This window comes from Ostrinia furnacalis, unplaced genomic scaffold (assembly GCF_004193835.3).
Source record: "Ostrinia furnacalis isolate ACB-3 unplaced genomic scaffold, ASM419383v2 OfSCF2663, whole genome shotgun sequence".
NCBI lineage: Eukaryota > Metazoa > Arthropoda > Insecta > Lepidoptera > Crambidae > Ostrinia > Ostrinia furnacalis.
The window spans coordinates 92951-117558 of record NW_021132902.1 but is presented as its reverse complement, the minus strand read 5'-3'; the positions used below and the strand labels follow the sequence as shown (position 1 = coordinate 117558).

General features: G+C 34.8%; 1 protein-coding gene across 1 annotated transcript; it reads left to right on the top strand.

Moving 5' to 3' along the window:
• Positions 1 to 3665: 3665 nt before the first annotated feature.
• On the top strand, positions 3666 to 22507 carry LOC114356135 (helicostatins-like). The gene is made up of 3 exons (XM_028309237.1): positions 3666 to 3724; positions 21694 to 21939; positions 22366 to 22507. Exons 2-3 carry the CDS (start codon positions 21695 to 21697, stop codon positions 22505 to 22507), a joined length of 387 nt encoding a protein of 128 aa, XP_028165038.1. The 5' UTR covers positions 3666 to 3724; position 21694.
• The last annotated feature ends 2101 nt before the right edge of the window (positions 22508 to 24608 follow it).

Sequence of the window (24608 nt, the reverse complement as noted above, 5' to 3'; positions counted from 1 at the left end):
CTATTCTTTAAAAGGCTGACAATAGTGACGAAATTAAATGTATATTTATCCCGAACTCAGATCATAGAAAGAGAATAGATATGAAGTCGCGCGTAACTACAACGAGAACCAGTGTCCCCACATTTCCCCCACCACAGCTCCCACACACACATTTAACTGTGTAAAAACAAAGCGACTGAGAGTCTACGACAACATGTGCAACCGGCTTAAAAGTGCTGTGATTGGCCAGAAGGCATGCCTTATGGCCAATCAATGGCCGCGTGACGTGACGCACACTAAGAAAACGCTAGTGAGAGAACAAAGATAAAATGGAGTCGACAAGATATCGATACTTTAAATCGCTAGGGGCAAGGCTCGAAACTGATTTCACAAAATGCTTATGTATGAAAACCTTTTTATTATTATACGTTATTATTAACTACTATCACGCATTTACTTTTTAATTATGGTGATGTGCGTACCGCATATGTTTATCAAAAATAATTCCTATATTAGGCTTTCAACTAGCTCTTATAGTAATTAAATAGTTGACAGTTAGTAATTACATCTACTGTTATTTTATTTTTTTTTGTAAAATCTTATAATCGCAAGTAACACATCATTTTTTTATTTAAAATTACAAAATAGAAAATTATAATTTACTTCTATTAATCGATAATAGGAAACCGCATTAGAACACGAGCACGGCACTATGTTACGACCGGCACATGCGGCCGTACTGTGTATTTTCACACGACAGTGGATATCGGAAGAAATTAAATACATTGCGCAGTAGTTGAGCATGACATAAAGTGGTTGCTAACTAAATCGTCAATGTACAAGTGTGTTAGAATTTTTATCACCACTGATTTCGATATCGCAGTAACTGTTACGGCACTGAATTGGTTCGTAAAAATGTTCAGTTTTTTTATTTATAAGCAAAATACCAATGGATTTGCAATACTTACATGTAGTAAATGACTCCATTGTTCCTGTAGTTCTTCGTTTCACTTGTTTTATTGCACGTAACGACGCATTATCCAAAATATCGGAGAACATTTCCTTAGTACGACTGAATCGCGACTAACCTAGCTACGCGGCCGATGTTCGTTTCTGGGCATATCGCGGAGACACGCGCCACGCCCCCGTTTCACATCTATTCCCTTCTATGATCTGAGATCCCGAAGCAGTACACCTAAGGTTAATGTTTAAAAAGTACGTATTTGAAACATAAATACAAGTAAGTATCATCAAGTACCTTCACAAAATACAACAAGATATTTACTGAAAATATTTTTTGCCTATTATAAATTGGTACCTAACTGTGTATGCATAATTCAAGTTTTATTTCGGAGTATTTCAACTACACCTAACTGCATTATACTCGAAACCCAACGGAAGCTGATCGTGATAGAGGGCGCCACCTACGCCCTGCGGTGACGTCACGGTCACTAGTATCATTGTGACGTAGTGTGACGTCAGTTTCGTAGTTTATTCACTTTTACAAGCGGCTCATTTCGGCGACCTATCGTCAAATATTTTGTGACCAAAAGGTTGATAACACAACCTTATGACATGTTGCGAACTTATTTCGATATCGATGATAGTATGTTATGATAGAATTACAAATTAATATTTAATTTATAAATACTATATTCGGAAGATGATTAACCTGACCGTTTTACTCGTTCCTGAAAAAATGTCAGTTAGCAATCCAACTTAATAAAATGCTACCTATATATACATAGGTTGCTGATTATTTACGAGACATACCTATGTCTTTCAGCGACCTCTGAAGCCAAAAGTTGCAGTGTAACCAACGGATAAGTTCCTGTTCCTGTTCCTGATATAGCATAGGTACTAGCGGCCGCCCGCGACTTCGTACGCGTGGATGTTTTACCCCCTTAGGAGGTGAATTTTGCAAAATAACGTCTTAGTGAGCACTTACGTTCTAAAAGGAACCCTCATGCAAAATTTGGGACTACTAGCACTTGTAGTTTTTGAGATTTCGTGATGAGTGAGTCAGTCAATCAGTGATCTTTCGCTTTTATAGATTAGATGAGACCCAGGAAAAAGTGATTTTTTTCTCAAAGTTATTCATCAGTTCGAAAGATTAATTACCTACTTTCTACAAACAACCCCGTAAATTCTTTATAATATTTGTGTGTAGTAAATTCACTTAATATTAAACAAAATGAAGCTTACTAGCACAAATTATTACAATTCAGGAAGCTACTAATTAACGAGATTACATAATATTTAATCGCTTCCTTTATTACGGTATCAGATGTCATTACCACACGATTTGATATTTTGAAGTATCTGCTTACCAACATTACTACCGTATACCGTATTTTGTATCTTATTCAGTTGAAATAAGTGCGATATTACAACAAAAGTGCCTAATCAATAAACGATTTGATACCATCAATCAATTGACGTACTTTTTAAAACTGTCAAAATGACACTCTCATAGATTTTGTATGGCAATACAAGCAAGTGACATCACTATTTTTTCAATTCAATTAAAACAATATTTTTTTTCAATTACCAATGCAACCAAAAATCTTAATTTAAAGGTAATTTAAAATTAATTAAGATTTTAATACCAGAATGAAACTAACGCCCGTATTCACAAACGATGCTTGCTTAAGTGAAGCAGCAATTCGATCGCACAGCGTTGAATAGAGCTCTGTGATTGGTTCGTGTGTCACCCTGTGCGTCCACGCGCACTATGAGACCTCATAGTAATGTTTGTAAATATGGGCGTAAGTGTCTTTAAAAATGTTGTGATTTCGAATTATTGGGGAATGGTGTCAAATAGTCTATTATTTTTTCGGTTGTACAGTAAAATTTTGTTCCAACTAGTTATTCTGGCGCAAAAGTGAAGCGTAGTATATTGCATTTTTGTTTATATTTCTCATTAACAATTAACTAAACCACAAATTAAAAAAAAATAGACGATTAATTTACCATTGAGTGTTTATGAACGTACATAAGATGAGTGTAGGCAAATGAAACAAAACAGAGTGACGTCACTTCAAATTTTCTGAAGTAGTCCGCATGAGGTCTCATGGAAAGTGCCACTTTCAGGAAACTCAAGGGTCATCAAATCCCTATCATCAATACATTCATTATTATCATTAAATAATTTCTGAGGATATTGGCTTTATGTGTAGTAGGTACTTATTGGAAAAAACCTATATTAATTAGTGGGACAATTTTAGTCTTCCTAATTTGGCATGAACTGCAGAAGTTGTGGATTTATTGTTTGAGTATTGTATTAATTGTTAAAGTTTTTGTAAGTTTTTAATCATAATTCTACTTAAATAGTAGTTTTCTTATTAAATCATAAGTAGGTAAACAATATATTTCATTGATACTAAGCCGTGGACCAATATTCATCATTATCATTGAATTGAATATAACGTAAGTTTACATAGTTATTTAAAAGTGAGAGAACGTTTTTACATCCGGATTAATATCAATCCATAACATTATATTTTCATATTATTACTAACAATTATCAACTAATAAAACTCTATACAAACCACTGCACAAATCCCATAAAAAAACATGCAAACTTCATTCACACGTTAAACAACAAACATCGTTGTCTCCGCCCGCCTTACGCCTACTGGGCGGAGTATAAAAGCTCGACGCGGGCGGCAAAAGCTCAGTGAGCGGTAAGTGGGCGCTGTGTCTAGTGTCAGTGTGCGGCAGGCTTTACTATCGAGCTTTTCAGGTAAGTTTTTGAAAATTTCAATAATTTTGAAATAGGTTTTTTTTGGTGGGAAAATTTTTATAAGGGTTTTTATGTTATTTTTTATTAAAAGTGGTTGGAAATTTATGAAATTATTAGAAAATTATTTAACTTACGTAAATAATAATTGTAAGGGCTGATTTTTCAATAGTCGGATAACTTTTAACTGAAGAATAACCTTGTCATTTTGACATATTTCCCATACTAAAACTGTCTATGCGCCAAACTTATTCTTTAGTTAAAAGTTATCTAACGATTGAAAAATCGGCCCTTAATTGATAAATTGTTGATATATTTGACGACAAAAAGTTTTCATGTCTTAAAATATCTTAAACTTATTTTTAAAACTTGTACGAAGTGATATTTTAAATAAATCTAAACAATACAAATTATTTGATTTTATAACTGAACTCTTCTTTGTGTAAAATACATTTGCAACTGAAAAAGTTTTCAAAACCGCGCAAAAGCAAATTCCAAACGGAATCAAACGCGAACTTTCAAAGTAAGTATCGCACAAATACTTTCCGACGAAATTTTTAAGCCAGTGAGTGTTTTAACAGTTCAAAAAACTTGTGAAATCAAAACTCCAAGAAGCTTTGAAAGTTAATTTGCTCATTTGTAAAATATTTCATAGTATTTTACAGACAATTTTGATTAAAATAGAGAAACACGGGTCTCATCGCGACATTTTTATATTTTAGTTGAAACGGAACGCTACGGAAAGTTTAAAATCATATTTTTTTATGTTAAAATTAAAAGAACTACCTGAATTCCTTCACCTGTGCCTTACAAATAAATTATTTGATTTGATAGGTATTTGCTTGATAATTTGGATCAATGGTGTCTTGAAGCCTGATCACGGGAATACTGTCTCCACGTCTCTTTCTTTTACAATAAGAATTTTCTAAGTTAGGTATCTATAATTTTCACTTGAAATGTCAAGGAATGCCTTAGTCTGGTTGCCACCAAAAAATATTACATTGTAGGGGCCATAGCAACTTATTAAACAATTTTATTGAGTGTCTGTCTCAATGTCATGTACCTATACTCGTAGTTTAAAAACCGACAGCTGAAAAATTATTACAGTAGGTACACTCGTCAGTATGAGACTTATAAATGTTTATTTAAATATAGCATCTATTACAACGTGATAAGTGTTTAGAATTTACTGTCGTACTCTGCAGAGTACAACTAAGTACGATAATCTTAATTCCCTGTTTAATAATATCCAATGCAGTAACACGCAATGTTAAAACGGTAGTAATGGACTCGACTTATCACATACCAACAAGAATAAGCGGAAACCTTTTAAAGCATTTTTTATCTTCTAAAGTACAGTAAAACGCCGATTATCCGAATTAATTGGGACCGGGGTCGATTCGGATAATCGAAAATTCGGATATTCGGATATAGACTGGTAATAAAGAAAAAGCGTGTTAAAAACGAACTGATACCCATAAAATAAACTTTAATATCTATGTTTACAGTTCTACAATAACGTTTAGTTGAAATATATCTGGACTCTAGCGAGTTCCATCTTGTTGCAACAAAAATAAACAAAAATTACTTGGTTCTGATTTTTTATATTACGCTTAAGACCGATTTGGTTAATCGGCGTTCAGATAATTGGCGTTCTACTGTTTCTATATTTTTATTGTTTATTTCTTTCCAAACGCATGTTGATTTTTCGAAACAACAGCGAAGTTTCTTGCGCTGCTTCTTCTACTGATAAACCAGTTCCAAAGCAGTTTTAAATACTGGGACGTTTATAGAGATTTTTATAACGTAGAGAGGATCTACAGCTTGATAGTCAATAAATTCCTAAAACAGTAAAGGCTAGTTTCCTTTTAAAATGGGTACCTGAATAATGATATTGATATTATAAGTAAAATCGTATAAAGTGATACGGACGAAAATTCTACGTAGTTTAGTGCACATTTTCTTAATCTTTCAAGGTAATAATAAATCCTAATCAAGTCTCATCTTTCTGAAACAGTTTTGAGAGTGTAAAAGAGATTTACAATCGTCAAATGAAATGTGAATAGTAAATCAATTTAAATAATTACAAACATAAATAAAAGATTAGTAATAAACCTATACAAAAATACCAATAAAAATCTGTCAAAAACATTTCTCCAATTTTGCAGTTAGAAAGAACATTTTAAACGTTTCAAAATCCAATCAGTTTCACAAAACACATAAAAGTCTTTATTAAGAAATTAATTAATCCTTTTTTAAGGAAAAAACCCTTTAAAAGCCTAGGCAATATTTTAATTACGCTTTTTCTTCATTTCTTTTATTACGAATCACCTTTGTGTGTATAGAAATGGGGTACCTTTGCAAACTGCCTTTGTGGTGGTAAAAGTTGTATTATGCTCCTATAAAAAGAGTTTTACATTGGCCATAGAAACACGTTTTTAGATTTTTTTTCTAAAAGACAATATTGTTAATTGTTTTGCACAAATTACTAATAGTCCTTTTAACTTCAAGGGGCTTATCTAAATACATAAAATTATGTGTTTTACTAGCATACCCTCATGCAAAATTTGAGACTCCTAGCACTTGTAGTTTTTGAGATTTCGTGATGATCACTCATCATCGTGAGTCAGTCAATCAGTGACCTTTCGCTTTTATAGATATAGATTTACAAAAATATTCATGCCATAAATTAGAATTACCAGGTAACGGAATTATATCCGCCGCTCTACTGTAATTCATGTGTAGGATCTACAGCTTAACCGCCAATAAAAACTATACCATTCTATACAGTTTAAGCAAACGAAACTATTATGGGACAGAGGCTATAGGTAAATGCTTGTGCAAGATCCATAACGGTCTGGCACAAATAAGGAGACTTAATGCCCGTTTTCACTATCAATCCCTAATTTATGGGACCCCTATGAAAACAAAATGCCTGTTATGAGTTACCATAGGGGTCACTTAAAATTAGGGATTGATTTATTTATTTATTTATTTATACTTCAATGCCAAAAATATTAACATTAGGCGAACTTAATGCCATAAGGCATTCTCATCCAGTTTACCTTTGGGTTATGCAGAAAAATTAGTTTGGCGGTATAACAAAAAAAAAAAAAAAAAAAAAAATAAAACAAAGCGACGGCAAAACAAATAAGCTACATATACACATACATAAATAATGTATAAAATAATATAATAAATAAATACATACTAAGATGATAGATATAATGATGGATGACGATAAGTTAAAACAGAAACCATTCATGAAGATGATAACATTTGGAGAAAGTGGTTATGGACAAATTTTTTGAACGAAAACTTGCTAGAGGCTTGCCTGATATCTTCAGGCAGAGAATTCCAGAGCCTTATGGCCTGGAGACGGAAGGAGTCGGAGAGAAAACCAGTTCGGTGAAGAGGGGTGGAAAGGACAGACTTATTAGAAGAACGGAGCTGACGTGAGTGCGTTGAACTGAGAAGAGTGAACTGTGACTTGAGATAAGATGGGGAATTTGGATCATTCAGGATCGAGAAAAGAGTACATAAGATTCTGACTTTGATTGATGGCGAAAATGGGCATGAGTTTCTTCCGCCACTTCTTCTCGGCACCAGCCAATATGTTGTCCCGAAGTGGTGGTAGAGCAAAGCTATAATTTGAGACATGTAGGCATAAGCGCCTTGAAAAAGACCTACATATACTAATAAAGAACTTGAGTTTGTCTGTAGTCCTAAAATAAATAAATAAAAAGAAGACCTATTCCAATGTCATAAATATCATTACAATCGAGTAAATTCGTTGTACATACAATAAATATATGTCCACATAAGCCTTCATAGGGCCTGTAATATGTCAGTTTCTACGATTGTGGGTTTCTTGGAGAAAAATGGGACGATGTCAATTAGGGGTCATATAGAGAGATTTATTGACAAAGCTTAATGTACGGTGAAAAGAAATAAAAGTTCTGTAGTGTGAGAGGACACTTTAACTATAGGTACTTACAATGAAACTTGAATAGAATTTGTATTTGAGATTCAGGTAGTAGTTAGATAGCTAGGAACTGGAATTCGCCGCCTGCTGTCTATCCTGAAGACTATAATCCGGGCCTTTTCAAGGCGAGAGTGAATAGGCACTTACAGGGCAGATATTGACTGCATCCCACTTAACACCAGGTACGATTGTGGTCAAATCCAAACCTGCCTTGTTATGAATTAAAAAAAACTTCACTTTTTTCAATGCACTTTATGCAGAAGTACTTACATGTAGGTATTTGTTGCTTTTTTTTAGATTTTACTAACTGCTAAACATTAATTAACATTCTATGGTACCTATCTTGTACTTGTTGGAAAGTTTGAATTTCTGTAGGGTACTAGGTTCCATTCCCAGGTGGATCCACAAATCGGAACGTAACTATGTGTGTTCTTTGGTTAGGTCATTGTAGCCATAAATCAGTCTAATGTAAAATAAGCTATTTTGTTATGTCAAAAATTATATATATTCACCTAAAGGTGAGTATAGACCAGAGCATTTGCTTGTAACAGAACAACGAGCCGCTCTATGAAATATCTAGTGTCCTATCACGAATAGGGTTTCTGCTCGAGCTTTCTCGAACTCGAGAAAACTCGAGAAATTTGGCTTCATTCGAGACGAGAAAAAAATTACCGGAGCTCGAGAATTCTCGAGTCTCGATTTTGAAGCTTTAATATTCTTGAAAGCCTATTTTCTTAGACAAAAGTAAGTTTTTTATTATTTAATAGGTTAACGTTGCTTTTAGACTGGCCTAGTCTTTCCTTTTTTAACTAAGGACAATGACCAAAAATGTATGGAGTGTGGTCCAAATGTCCACCACTAACGAGACCAATGTAGTAAAATAGTCTACTAAACACTGATTCATTATAACCAAACCGCAATCAAAAATATGCTGTCAGTAAAAAGTTATGACTGAATGAAAAGTCTGTTTTTTACCTTTTCATCCGAAAAATTTTCTTGATATCATTCTATCCATTGCACATTTGGACTAATCTACGCATGTTATGTCATATCGCATGTGGCGCGGGGTTATAGATGAAGTTTATTAAATATTATACTAGCTGTGCCTACGACTTTGTATGCGTGAAAATAGTTTAAATAATATTTCCCATTTTTACAACATTTGTCTTTACTGCTCCGCTCCTATTGGTTGTAGGGTGATGTTATTTATCCTAAAACCATCCTTGATAAATGGGCTATCCATAACAAAAAGATTTTTTCAAATCGGACCAGTAGTTCCTGAGATTAGCGCGTAAACTACTACAATTTTTCAAACAGTCATAACTTTTTACTGACAGCTTATTTTTTTTTCGTCCCATACTGAAAGTTAATCTCTATTTAATGGACTATAAGCCAATATAGGTCTCATTGGTGGTGGACATTTGGACCACTTTTGGTCATTGTCCATGATTTGCAAATAATGATCTCAATCGAAACTAAGTAATAATGTTCACCAATGAGTATGCTATATTTATTATGTATGTTTGTGTAACTCTGACTGATTTAAAGACTGAATTTGTTAACTGTCTGTTAGGTTAGGTACTCGTGCCTCCTCGTAAAGTTTATTCAAGTCGTTATCTTTAAGAAATTTAAAAATTTATTCAAGTTTTTTTTTGTTTATAAAAAAAACTATTAATCGTAATTTTGCTATTTGGACTTTTGTGTGTTTTGGAAAAAAAAGTGATTCAATTGTAGCTCCAGATTTTTATTCTTATTTATCCTTAAAGTACACGCGAATTTATGACTTTTGTTACGATTGTTAGTTAATATTAATTATGAAAGAAGATTTTATTTTTTGTTTCTTTCCTTACCAAAATAAGTGGTACTAAATTCTAATATTGATTGTTGTGCAATAAAAGTAGGTATATTAGATTAAAAAACCTGTGTTTTTATTCAATTTCAACCGATTTCAACAGTTTTCATTAAAAGACTCGAGACCCGAGAAAACTCGAGACTTTGGCCTCGAGAATTCTCGAAACTCGAGAAAAAAAATAGGTCGAGAAATCAGAAACCCTAATCACGAACCAAACGTCGTACTTTTTCCTGTATTAACCATTCGCAAGAACGTTTAATTTTTTTTTATCCACAACGATCATAAGTGGTGTTGGTGGTCACATAGTAAGTGACGATCAGGCCGAAGGTGGAAGCGAGCTTCACCCGGAATCCTCAACCACAGAGGAACTGGCTATCTTACCTCTAACTGCCGGAACACAACAATGCTGTTAACATTGTTGTTATGGCGACAGACTTAGGTAAGATGGTGGTAGCTAGCCAGGTGGACTTAGAATAAGCCCTACCACCAACCAAACCGAACAGAAAAATCTGCCCCCACTGGGAATCGAACCCGGGACCTCTGCGTCTGAAGCAGGTGGTCTTACCAGTAAACCACAGAGGTTATTTTACATTCACATTACATACAAATGCTCGAAAAAATGCTCTAGTCTATACTCACCTTAAAATAAATAACAATAGGAGAAGTTTAACTTTACATTATTTATTACAAAAATAGTTTAAACGGACGATTAATCTGACCATTACCGTTTCTTTTATGTCATGATGATTCGACAGTCATTGACCTAGGCAATTACTATTAATAAGCTATGTGTATTAATTTCTATATCCATGATATAACCATTATAGTTCATGGTGGAATTTGGAAATGACATTTGTACAGCTGGTGCAAATCATAGAAGCACCCCCTGAAAACCATGGCTGAAAACCAGTGTTGCAAGGATCTCTCCTTATAACGTAGACTGAACCAGGTCCAATTGCCTTCGGTGTGCTTTGGTTCGAAGACCTATCTAATTAATTGGAGGTTTGGCTGACCTCATCTCCATAGTGTTCAATTAAATAATAACAAAAATTGATTAAACCGAGTGCTGAAGAAAAAACAGACAGCTTCTTTAGCTTATGGCTAAAACCATAGAACTAAAAATGCGTAAAGGGCAGTGTGCATTGTAGGAATAGTTATTTGAATAGTGTCATAATCACAAAAGTAACATTCTTCTTCCTCGGTCCCTCACTGATGAGGATCGCGACCACAGATAGTGTACCTCCACAAACTGTGGTCATAAGCTGTGTGGACATAACAAAAGTAACATACATTTCCTAAAATAAGCCACTTCTACACAATTAAATCCTTTCGATCGCGTATATATTTAAATCGGATATCTCATGATACCTGGCACCTAAAGATATCTGGCAATCTACAACTTCCGCCCTTTAACCATGAAAAATCTTACCAAATTCTACATAGCTACCCAAAGCCTCTTACATTCTAATCGGTAACGTAAAGATGTATTCTTAAACCCTATTCTACATAACGGATTTGTTAAAGGTATCTGTTGACGGTCGAGACGTGACTAAGAAACTGCTCGGCATTTTATAAAAGGCACCCACATCAACTCACGTTCGTGTCAATATTTTACGGGCATTATGTAGAGTAATTCGATTAAACTTTTTCGCATATCGAAGAAATTCCGTGTTTAAGTTTCGGGTGTTTTGTCTCCATCTGAAACTAATTCTGATGGATTGTTACGAGTTAAGCATCCCACGTATCTTTTATTGGCTGTCAAACTCTAGGCAAGTGCTTCTTAACCTATGTACTATCGGAAACAGTGTTAACTGCCCATTGCCAGTCATGTCATCTCGTTCTATCGCAAAAAATCACCATTTTATGAGAGCGAGAGCAAAAACGGAAATGGATAGTTAACACTGTTGCCGATGGTACTGCGAGTCCGCGAGAATATAATATTATTTTCATGGAGGTCCACAATTTCATCTTCGGACCATGAAAAAGTGGTGCCTAATACAATTACACAGATAGGTACTTCACTATTATTGAATTCTAGTAGAATACCTACTTTTATTTTATCTTTGTAGAGCCCAACATGACTAACAAAACTGATTTTTGTCATCTTTGATATGAAAAACCATCATGACGTCATTATATTGACACCTAATTCTGGTAAATCAATAAAGCCCGCCTGTCAAATGTATTGTGACCTTGTCAAGGTTGCTGACATTGCTGTCATTGACTAGATATTTTCAGCAGTGAACTTGATTGATGATTCTTCTATGATTTATTCGTTGACTTGCAGCAGTCAAACACCATGCCACTTTGATGATTAAAAGCTACTAGATTGTAATTCCATTGTGTAAACATGCGATCGGTATTTGACGTTTGACAAGTCAGTAATTTGATAGTTGTATCGATCGGGCGATTGTCAAAAAGGTTTGCCTAATTAAACTGTTTGTGGGCACTTAGACCCTTTTTTCTGTCGACACGACACGCCATTACAGGAAAACCGAGTCGTTGTATACCAAGTGGAAGCAACTGGGCATAAAAAGCGTATACTTATGCATAGAGTGCGTTGAAGTTCCGTGTGGCGTCACAACGTGCTACACTTTTTTCAGCATAGTGACGTCACAAGTTCATACTTTTAAGCTTTATCTCAGTCAATTTTCATTGCTGAAGCAAAAAATAATAACCTTTAACCCATACTGTTATCCCTGTGGGAACTAGTTTCAAAAATTAAGCTTTAAAACATTATAACTACATATACAGTTAAAGTTAAAATAAAAGCTTGTAAAGAAATTACTGTAAGTGAAGTGCACAGTGCATATTTAACTGCTTATAAAAACTGATAATCGTGTGTCATCTTGGATTCTACCAACGCATCTTTTAAAAGAACACGCGCGGACTTCAGCATAAAGAAAAACATCATGCATACGATAAACAGAGTTTTAAATAGGAAAAGTTTAACATATGAAGCGAAGTTTGATCGAATCCGTCCACCCGTCTCGCGCATCATGTCGTCTTTAGAGATCCTTAGAGATCTGGAAAACGATTTGGAAATGAAAAATGTTTGTAACTATTGACTCCAATAGGAGACCTGGAAAGCGATTTAGAAATTTAAAATGTTTGACGTTTCTATTGACTCGTCTAGAACTGTGAGTAAAGGAGCTCTCTCACATGGAGCATTGAAAGTAAGAAACATTTATTTATTACTATGAACATCACTTAGAGAACAAAGAAATTATACGGGAAAAAGACAATAATTGCACATAAATATTACAAGGAAATAAAAAGTGAACTGAGCAGTGCTATCCTGTCGCAACAGCGATGCCCATCGCAATGGGACTCCACTCAGCATATGCCGTGGCCCACGGTGGGGAAGGCCACGACGCTGGTTTTTGCATAATGTTACACGAACATGTGATAACAGTGAGAAAGGCGAACAAAGCATTACAGTGAAGAGACAACTGCACAACTTGATCCATAATACAATGTGATGACCAAATGTGAAATGTAAAAATCCTAGAAAATTATAAAATCACGGAAGTTTAAAATTAAAATAGATTTTATTACAATTAAAGGTAGCCTTTCGAACTAAGCGTCACAGACGCAGCGTCTTTAGCTTTGGCCTTAAAGGTAGCCTTTCGAAGCGAGTTAGTGACGCGCCGTTGGTGGCACAAGACCAAAGCTAAAGACGCTGCGTCTATGACGCTTAGTTCGAAAGGCTATCTTAAAATAGAGAAATGCGGCTCAAATTTCTCAAAATCAAATATGAAATGTTACTCATCAATGCTACAGGTGAGGAAGCACCTTTACAAACAGTTAAACAAAGCTCGACTTCGACTTGTCATTGTTTGTTATTTGTTTCCTACCTTCAAAGAATGAAAACTCCACACAAAGTTAGTTCAGCTATCCATTTGTGGAAATGGCGCTCAAATCGTAAATAGAAGAAATGGATTATATTATTTACTTAAAACATTTAAAATTAATTTTATCCAAATTTAAAAAGCTTATAAGGCCTTATTACAATTAAAATTAAGCACACGTTGAACATTGCTTTTCTTAAAATGACATTTCCATACTTTATGACAATGTAAACAAGTGTTCAACGGGCGTTACATTTTTTGTAATAAGCCTAAATTTTTAACTAAATTAACAGTTTACCGATTTTAAAACCTGATCTTTGGCTTATGAAGAATGTACCAGTGTAGATTTATACTCACAGTTACATAATGCTCTTTATGTTTTACAAAGAGTCGCCAGCACATGAAAGTATACATTTACATTGCAATATTACCTATTACAACTACCTAAGATGCCACACTCTTAGGGCTTGTTCCAACGGAGACATCCAGTTTTTTGCAGGTACTGTTTTTTGCAGAACATGCTTTTTGCGGGATCACGTTTAGTAATATTCCCGTGTATTCATATTAACATTCACACGAACATTTCACATTTCGTTTGCAGTGTCCCGCAAAAAACCAATCCGTTCGAATTTGTAATTTGAATTCCAAACACACATAGGGTGGGTTGCACCATCTTACTTTAACTTTGACAAACGTCAAAAATCTGTCTAACTCCATACAAAAAGCACCGTCATCGTCATAGTTACCGTTAAAGTTAGATGGTGCAACTCACCCATAATGTATGTTCACACGACAGTCCACTTTTGCGAAATCCTGCATTTTACTGGATCCCGCAAAGCTGGATTGCCGTGGGGAAGAACCCTTAACTTGACGTACCGTCATCAGTCCATCTAGAAGACACCCCAATTACGTATTATCATGGAATCTTTACGAAGCCATCGCTCATTCCTGGCGTGCTTCGATCAAGTAAACAATTTTATTGGGACGTCATTATTCCGTGAAACGCACGTTTTTTATCGGCACTAAACTTTATTTGATAAGGTTTGGTTTTTGAACGTTGACTTCAATGACGTCATGACTTCAGAACATGAACTGTAATTGATACCACAAGGCCGAGTTGCACCATCTTATTTTAACAAATGTCAAAAGTCTGTCAAACTCCATACAAAAACATCGCTTATGGTTAAAGTCACGGTTAAAAAAACAGCCTAACGCCCGTATTCACAAACGATGCTTGCTTACGTGAAGCAGCAAATCGAACACATAGCGTTGAATAAAGCTCTGTGATTGGTTCGTGTGTCACACTGTGCGTCCACGCGCACTGTGAAACATAGTAATGTTTGTGAATACGGATGTAAGTCTACCCAGAAATTGTCCTTCTATCTCATAAGATCCATTATGGATTTACTGAGATTTTATTTACCAAATACCTACATCCACCGTGGATCTAATGGGAACCAATTTTTGTGGCAGGAAATTCCCTTATTTTGGGGGATATGACGTAAAGAGGTGATATCAACCAATCTCTGGGTACAAAACACAAACGTACCTCTTTGGCCACTAAAACTGTATATACTTTTAGTACATTATTAGTACAAAACCTCAATAAAGACACAAGACTCAAGGGAGACCGAGGAGAGTTGTGACATTGTCGAATTTTGGAAACCTGTTAACTTTTTTAGCTCGAGACAAAAATTTTAAAACACGCAATGTTACGAGCTCGCTAATAGGTAGTTAATAAGTTCCAAAAAATCGACAGTCACAATAACTTTCCTCGGTCTCCTTGATACTAAAGGTTTGATACCTTGAAAAAATTCATTGAGAAATACATAATAAATAAATAAATATTCTTGGACATTTTACACTGCGCTTCTAGTCCCAAACTAAGCAAAGCCTGTACTATGGGTACTAGACAACGGATATAAACATACTTAAATACTTTTTTTTATGTCTTTGTTTTAGTGCGTTCCTATATTACTTTACTTGTAAATATGAATCACAAGTGAAACTGTCAATACGTAAAAAATCACTGTAAATTGTTTAAATTAGTGAAAAGCGCTGTTAAATTTAAAATCACCCTGAGCTCAAATTGTTTTAACAGTAAATTAACAAGTTAATTTTGAAATGTGTGTTCGCGGTAGAATTCGTAGCGTTAGTCGACGGGCTTGAATCTAACAGCTGGGTGACAGCCTGATAGCCACATGGAGTAAACCTGCCCGCCTAGACAAAACGCACTTTTTGATCGAATCGAAAATCGAATCCGTCAAAACTCCATACAAAAAAGGGGCTTTTCGACCACTTTTCGACTGGTTTGCGATTATAATTTGCACTTTGTCTAGACTTACTGACGTTACGATCCATTTTGGCTGCAAAAAAAAACATTTTTTTTATTTATTAATTTATTTCCAAACTTTTTGCAACCGAACCCGCGTTCCGCGTTTTCATGTGCAATGAATTTTTTGTTTATTTATTTATACAGTGTGAGTCACGTTAAAGTGTACATATGAAAATATATGAAACTAGACCTATTTTTATCGACAAAAAAGAGGTCAAAAAAAATTTGAGATTTTTTTTTAATTTTTTATAGAATTTTTTTTCTTCAAATTACTTATTGTAAAGAAAACGTAATAACTTTTAAACTAAGCGGTATATCCTGATAAAATAAAAACAGTAATAATGCTAAATAACAGGCGATACTAAAAAAATTCATAAAATACACAAAAAATGCCAACAAATAATAAAAAATGATACTTTTTGAAAAAAATCTGCTTAAAAATTCGTGTTTTTTTGGTTATTTGATAAATTTCTCCAAAAAATGCCCCTATAACCGGTGGTTTTTATTACTTTGTATTATTTTCTATCGTATTATCTTTGTAAAACCAAAAATCGCATGTCTCTATCCCTATCACAACATTTGAAATGATCGTTTGAACTAAGCCTCTCCGGGCGCGCCATTCAACGCTTCGTTAACAACCAAACTGAAAATGGCTCTAGATTTGTAATTTTGATAAAGACAAGTTAGATTTCAAATAAAAACAAAAGATTTCGAAGTAAAATAAGCATTTTAGTTAAAATAAAAATTGTCTCTACCTGTAGCGGAGAATAATGTTGTGGCAGGCCTTTGTTCAAACGATCATAGCAAATGTTGTGATAGGGATAGAGACATGCGATTTTTGGTTTTACAAAGATAATACGATAGAAAATAATACAAAGTAATAAAAACCACCGGTTATAGGGGCATTTTTTGGAGAAATTTATAAAATAACCAAAAAAACACGAATTTTTAAGCAGATTTTTTTCAAAAAGTATCATTTTTTATTATTTGTTGGCATTTTTTGTGTATTTTATGAATTTTTTTAGTATCGCCTGTTATTTAGCATTATTACTGTTTTTATTTTATCAGGATATACCGCTTAGTTTAAAAGTTATTACGTTTTCTTTACAATAAGTAATTTGAAGAAAAAAAATTCTATAAAAAATTAAAAAAAAATCTCAAAAAATTTTTGACCTCTTTTTTGTCGATAAAAATAGATCTAGTTTCATCTATTTTCATATGTACACTTTAACGTGACTCACACTGTATTTAAAAGTGTGGTTTACTAAAAGTGACAGATCAAACTCGTAATTACGAGTAATAAGTTCTAGTTCTTCAAGTCCTAACTACGTTCATTGAAATCTCCTTACACAATACACATGCCTTTTATGCTTGGCTTTTATGGCATAACAAGTACCCCTGTTCTAATAAGTTTAAGATTTTACGCGAGTTAAATTGTTCGGCAAGTTATACGAGTATAACTTAATTAGAAAATTAATAAGAAATAACTTTACAACGACAGGGAAATGGCGCAGTTGGTGTAATTCAGGGAACATAATTTAAGCAGTTAATTACAACTAATTTTCAATCGCCTTTGATTGCTTTATCAATAAATTAAATCGTCAGCTGTCAGTCTTGAGCAGGGATATTATGGATATCCGTATCCGTAACCGAAACTTTCGGATATCCAAAATAAAAGAACATTCGTAACCAATTCAAGAATTTCGAATAGGTTCGGATGTAAGCAGACAGTCTAAAATGTTCTTTATGTTTCTCTGGCATAATCATTCATAATAATATTTATTTGTCCGATTGTAAAATCAAAATAAATTACTAATTTTAGTCTACAAATAAAAGTCAAATCTTGTAATTTGTTTAACTTATTTTAAAACCGAAATTCTCCGAAAATAATTTTATATCAGTAACCGAAACCGCTATTATATAATTCCTATAATTATCCGTCACGCGTCACCGTATCCATAACCGAAATTACATATCCATAACATCCCTACTCTTCAGATATTTGCGTGGGCCAATTACTAGAGTTAATTAATTTAGTAGCTTTTCCAGGAATATTCCCACTTTTCCCACGTGCATTTCGATTTGTCACTACAACATTTATTTACTTACATAGATTTTGGATAGTGGACGTCTTTCGGCTGAAACGAACGAACATAGATTTAAGTGTGTCACAGAAAGGATTTTTTCCTGTTCTGTTAAAAACATACTCCTGTTGGACGTTGTTTAATGTTTTATAGGACTTCGTACGCGTGGATCCCGTTTTACCCCATTAGGGGTTGAATTTTGCCTTTTTTCTATAAGGCTCATGCTCATATTTTGTATGGGGGTTATACAAAATTGGAGCACTTGTAGTTTCTGAGATTTTGTGATGAGCGAGTAAGTCAGTGACCTTTCGCTTTGATAAATATACATCATCAACAGCCCTTTACAGTCCACTGCTGGACTATGAGCCTCCTCCACTATAGTGGAAGGTTTTGCCATAATCTCCACGCTAGGCAGGCGGGTTGGAGATCGCAGTTTAAAAAATTGATGTTTTTCAGAGAGCGCTGCTGCCCATTCTCTGTTTGATGTGTAGTCCCTAAGTCGCCTCTTACGACACCCGCGGGAAGAGTAGGGGTTGGTGACAAATGTATTCTACTCTGCCGTCACCACACGGCTTAAATATACATATGTAGTGATATTCCGATAAACTAGCGTGGTTTAAGTTACAAAAAATGTAACTTGTATTGTCTCTTCCCTGCGTGATTGAATCAGAAATGAGATCCGCAGGAGAACCAAAGTGACCGCCATAGCTCACAGAATTGCTAAAATCAATTGGCAGTGGGCGGGGAACATAGCTCGTAGAGGCGATGACCGTTGGGGCAGAAGAGTTCTCGAGTGGCGACCACGGGCTGGAAGACGTAGCGTGGGCAGGCCTCCTACTAGGTGGACCGACGATCTTGTAATGGTCGCGGGAAGAACCTGGATGCGGGCAGCGCAGGACCGTTCATTGTGGAAAACCTTGGGGGAGGCTTTTGTCCAGCAGTAGACGTCATTTGGCTGAAGCGAATGAACGAACAGTACTCTTAAAGATTTTCGTTCCGAAATAGCGCCTATTAAAACTTCGCAAGTTGCCTCAATATGCAGTTACCTGTACTTTACTAAGCCTGTCTTTTAATGAAGAATATTGTATAGAATAGAGACGATATTAATATCAATCTCCATTCAGTAGAGTCTCAAGTCTGGAGGGAAGCCTTAGAACAAACATTCACGTGTCTTTCATATGCACGAGTAAGAAAGTTTTGTATGAAGACGCGATATTGTATCTACTAGTAGATACTCGTGTAGAGAAGTTATAAAAACTGTTTCAAGGAAAAGTTGACTTTCAATGATTTGTCCTTGAAAATTACGTACATTAGCATGTATTAGTTATGTTTGGGACTCTACATTACTTTTGTAACATCACTCATAATACAAGTAGGATAACATGCTACACAATGATTAGTTTAATGTGATTTTTTCTATCAAACAATACTAAATTTCAATTGTAGGGTAGCTACTATTATTTTACTATGGTATTTTTTTAGCCTTACGACTTATCTTTATCCTTCTTAGACAAAGGACAATGACCAAAAGTGGTCCAAATGTCCACCACCAATGAGACCTATATTGGCTTATAGTCCATTAAATAGAGATTAACTTTCAATATGGGACGAAAAAAAAATGAGCTGTCAGTAAAAAGTTATGACTGTTTTAAAAATTGTAGTAGTTTACGCTCTAATCTCAGGAACTACTGGTCCGATTTGAAAAATTATTTTTGTTATGGATAGCCCATTTATCATGGATGGTTTAAGGATAAATAACATCACCCTACAACCAATAGGGGCGGAGCAGTAAAGACAAATGTTGTAAAAATTAACTGAACCGGGAACTATTATTCAAACTATTTTCATGCGTACAAAGTCGTAGGCACAGTTAGTATGATATTTAATAAAATTCATCTATAACATGCGTAGATTAGTTCAAAATGTGCAATGTATAGAATGATATCAAGAACATTTTTCGGATGAAAAGGTAAAAAACAGACTTTTCATTCAGTCATAACTTTTTACTGACAGCATATTTCTGATTGCGGTTTGGTTATAATGAATCAGTATTAAGTAGACTATTTTACTACATAGGTCTCGTTAGTGGTGGACATTTGGACCACACTCCATACATTTTTGGTCATTGTCCTTTATACGTCGCTACTTAGAATAGAATAGAAAACTTTTTATTTGCAAGAAAGGTATACAAGCAGGCAAGACATAGATACATAGTCCTAAAGTAAGTAAAGCTATAAATACTATTACTACCTATCTACAGGGTGTTTGTTGGGAATGTTTCCTTTGAGCAAAATTTTTCTATCTACAGTATTAAGAAGACTTTCCCTCCAGGTGGCATTACAAAATTCCACCCTGTATAGGTAGATACTACTGAGTTACCCATAAGCAAGCCCCATGTTATGTTTGTCTGGTATTTTGGTTACATATTTGTACCCTTCTATATTGAGGAAATAATCCCACGCTATCCCTATCACCCGAGTCTCTATATTGGTCACATAGTGGCATTAATATGGCTGTAATATGACCTTTGACCCTTAACTAATTTGATAAAAAAATAGCAAGTGTAGTTAAACTGACGATTTCCTAAAAATATTTATTTAATAATGCCCGGTTATTTTTTTCCAATAGTCGGCCGTTTAGTGTAGTGGTTCAGAACGGACTACTATGCCGAAAGGTCCCGGGTTCGATTCCCGGCCGGGCAGAAATTGAAATGATGAATTTTAATTTCTGTGACGGGTCTGGGTGTTTTCTATGTATTCGTATGTATTTACAAAAAAAAAAGTATTTAAGTATGTTTATATCCGTTGTCTAGTACCAGCTTTACTTAGTTTGGGGCAGTGTAAAATCTCCAAGGATATATTTTTTTTAAATCTTTCAAATGTATTTACTTATTTTTAGCATAGGATACTACAAGAGTTTGCCTATGAAGCCACGATAGCCGAACGGTCAAGGGGTCGGACTGGCCGACTCCAGATCCGAGGAACGCGGATTCGAACTCCGCGCTCGACTATTGTGGTGAGCCCACTCGTGACACAAGCATAAGTACTTAGTTTACCACGAGAGGCTAACGGGACTACGTGTATTGTTCAAATCTTTAAACATAAAAGCGAAAGGTCACTGACTGACTCACTTATCACGAAATCTCAGAAACTAAAAGACCTAATAACTTGAATTTTGGCGGGTAGGTTCCTGGATGTAGACATACGAAGTTACTTGCCTTAATATTGCTGGTCTAAGCTTAGCTTTTCTCAGCGTAATCAGTTATAAGACATTTTTGCGTTATCAGTAAAGCAAAGTAACTATAGTCTTTTTCACGTAAGATGATCCGTATGACACTTCAAGGTTATCCATATTACGCATACTACATTAAATGCAGAATATTTTTGAAAAAATATTTGTATTTTATTAGCAATATGATAAAAAAAGAAAACTACCTTGTCTTGAAATATATNGTTCCTTCGCCTTCTTATAAGCTTAAGAAGTTGGAGCGCTAACCTTACGGTGAGAGCAACCTTTACAAGCCGCAAAGATGTTTTTGGCTCTCTGAGAGTTTGAAGCTTCGTATTGCTCTCATTTTTGGCGCCACAATGTTGGTACTTGGTTTTTTAGATAGCTTAAATAATAGAGTTTTTGTAGTAATGAAGAATTTTTATAAATTATATTCCATTTGCTTATTATTTGAGCTAGAAAAAAAACTTACGAACTTACGTACTATCACGAACTAGTAGCCGTTTACCTTAGTCATTGCTGTCACGAGCAATGTGTTCTGTTTTTGGGCATATTGCTGCGACACGGGCCCCGCCCCTTTATCAATCTCTCTTTAATTTCTGTGATCTGTGTTCTCAATCAATCCTTTCTTCCCCAGAATGCTGTACACATCCATCCCTGTCTACTTCCTGCTGCTGGGCGCGGCGCTGTGCGCGCCGGAGCGCGTGCAAGTGGACGACGTGCGCGAGCACGACGCGCCCGACGCGCCCGCGCACGACTTGACGCACGTCGCGCCGCTCGAGAAACGGTCCCCGCACTACGACTTCGGTTTGGGGAAGAGGGCGTATAGCTATGTGTCGGAGTATAAGAGGCTGCCGGTCTACAACTTTGGATTAGGGAAAAGGTACGCTTTTTAAAACAACTAATGTTTGTTAGTTAATAAGGCTGGATTGCACCATCTTACTTTAACATTAACAAACGTCAAAAGTCTGTCAAACTCCATACAATAGTTACGGTTAAGAGCGTTGTCACATTTTTCATGCAGAAATCGAGAATTTGGCAGATTTCGAAATGATTTTAGTCATATAATTTATTGTTATAGCTTCTTTTGACNATCATCTTAGGTGAAAAAGACTATACTAGTTGTCTAAATGCATCTATTCACCAGATAAATATGAGTATACGTTGATTGTTTCTTTGGGTCTTCACAATTAATACTGTATTCACAATAAAATTAACACTCTAATATTTATTTTTGCCCCGTTTATTTTAACATATCAGGTTATTTAGAATCACGTGATGTGTAAACTTTTTCATTATCATTTATCAGACTAAGCGTGTGCTTTAGGGAGTCGTATAAAGGCATAATAAAGGCCACATTTGGCCTCATTAGAGGTAATCATTTGTATGAGCTCTGCCAAGGCCTTGCTGATGGTGTAATGAGAGTGTTCTTTATTACAAAAGTTGGTTAAAAGGAAGCCTTTCCTTTTTTTACAAAAACAAATCTTTATTAATTTTTTCACAAGTTTTCAATTACAAGTAGGTACATAACTATATTAATCTACTTTATATATTATATTATATTATATTAATCTATATCTATCTATATAATACTAGCTGACCCGGCGAACTTTGTTCCGCCTTAATGGCAATAAATAACGGGATAAAAAGTATCCTATGTCCTTCTCCTGGCTCTAAACTACCTCCCTGACAATTTTCAGCTAAATCGGTTCAGCCGTTCTTGAGTTATAAGTGGAGTAACTAACACGACTTTCTTTTATAATATAGATATAGATATCTGTATTAATTTTAACTGTGGAAACTTTGCTGATTTCTGTCCTATTTTTTGTGTGATTATTTGTCTATCAAAATTGTTTGCTTCCCTAATATAAATAAATAAATAACAATAAACGCATTTTACAACAATATTTACTGTGAAGACTGGTGCTTGATATGGGTTGAGACAACCTTAATACAAGACAGTTCTCCACCTCTTAGACTGGTAGTAACGCAAAAAAATGCTTCTAAACTAACATAATTCAACAGTTAATATAATGTATTTTTCTCTAATAACACCGGTCAACAAAAAAAATTTTTTTGCGCATGGATTTTACTTATTATATTCTGATTAAAAAGCAAATTTATATAAAAAAGTGCGATTACAAATCGAAAATATTTGCTTTTTAAAGAGTTATAGCGATTTGAATTTTTCATCTTCATAGTAGAATGTCTCTAAAGATGCACGTCACATTCTCATTAGGATATGTTTATAGATAATTATGGGGGCTTATTCGCAAGAACAAGGGGCACTCTTTCATTAAAATATAGTGGGATTTGAGAGACGACGTTACCAAGGCCAGTAAACTGAAAGCATGATAGGGTTAGATTTTATGAGAAAAATCTTCTATGGAACATGACAGGAAATTAGAACTTTTCATTTTTAATAAATATTTGGACTCTATTTAAATTTTTCTCTTGTGAGAATGAATCTTAAATGGATGCTTTGTATGTTTTAATAATTAGAAAGAATGAAAGAAAGATAGAAAAAAATATATTTGACAACAAATTTTATTATCTCTATGTTCATGTTTCATACATTCATTGATATGAATTTTTCTATTTTATACACATAAAAGCAAATTCAGTATTTTTTTTTGTTGTTATTCTTATTTCTAGGTATTAAAGCAATAAAAATAAGCTATGCATAACCCGTGCGCAAAAATGCTGTAGTAGACAGTTGTAATAGCTAATTAATGTTACAAAAGACATAACAATTTAAAACGTGTGGTGTGTGGTGAGTGAGGGATGTGTGGTGATGTTTCATAAAGGTTTTTAGAAAGAGTTCGTATGACCGAATAGCTCACTGCTTTAGTCTTGTTCTTCTTCTGTCTTTGTTTATGGATAGCTTTTACTTTGTTCTGATCTAGGAATCAGTTTTATTCTTTACGTTCTGGAAATTCTTGAGGGAGGCCTTTATCCAGCAGTGGACGTCATTTGGCTGAAACTAAACTAAACTCGGCGAACATTGGGTTTAATGTTTGTCCATCTAATAAGTTCGTTTGTTAACGTAAGTGTGTTTTAACATTATCATTCTTGATAAGCCTTAATCGCAACATTATAAAATTGTTAAATCTATTACATATAAAAGCAAAAGGTATATACTGACTCACTCATCACGAAATCTCAGAAACTACAAGTGCAGTGTACCTACCATGAGTTTACGTTAGGTGTGCTCGCTAGCGAAAACGTCAAAAATCTCTATGGAGATTTTGTTTCTTGAAAGTAGCCGCTAGGGGCGCTGCACAATATGTCATACAATTAATGTCATTTTTTTACGCAGTCGCTAGCGAGCACACGTAACGTAAACTCATGGTAAGCACACAGGAGTCTCAAATTTTGCATGATAGTTTCTATTAGAACGTAGGTGCTAACTAAGACGGGATTTTGCAAAATTCAACCTCTAAGTGGGTAAAACGGGATCCACGCGTACGAAGTCGCGGGCAGTCTACTAGTAAACTATAAAATCTCGACACGTAATCCCAAAATACTCGTATTTTTTCAAACCCATTCGAA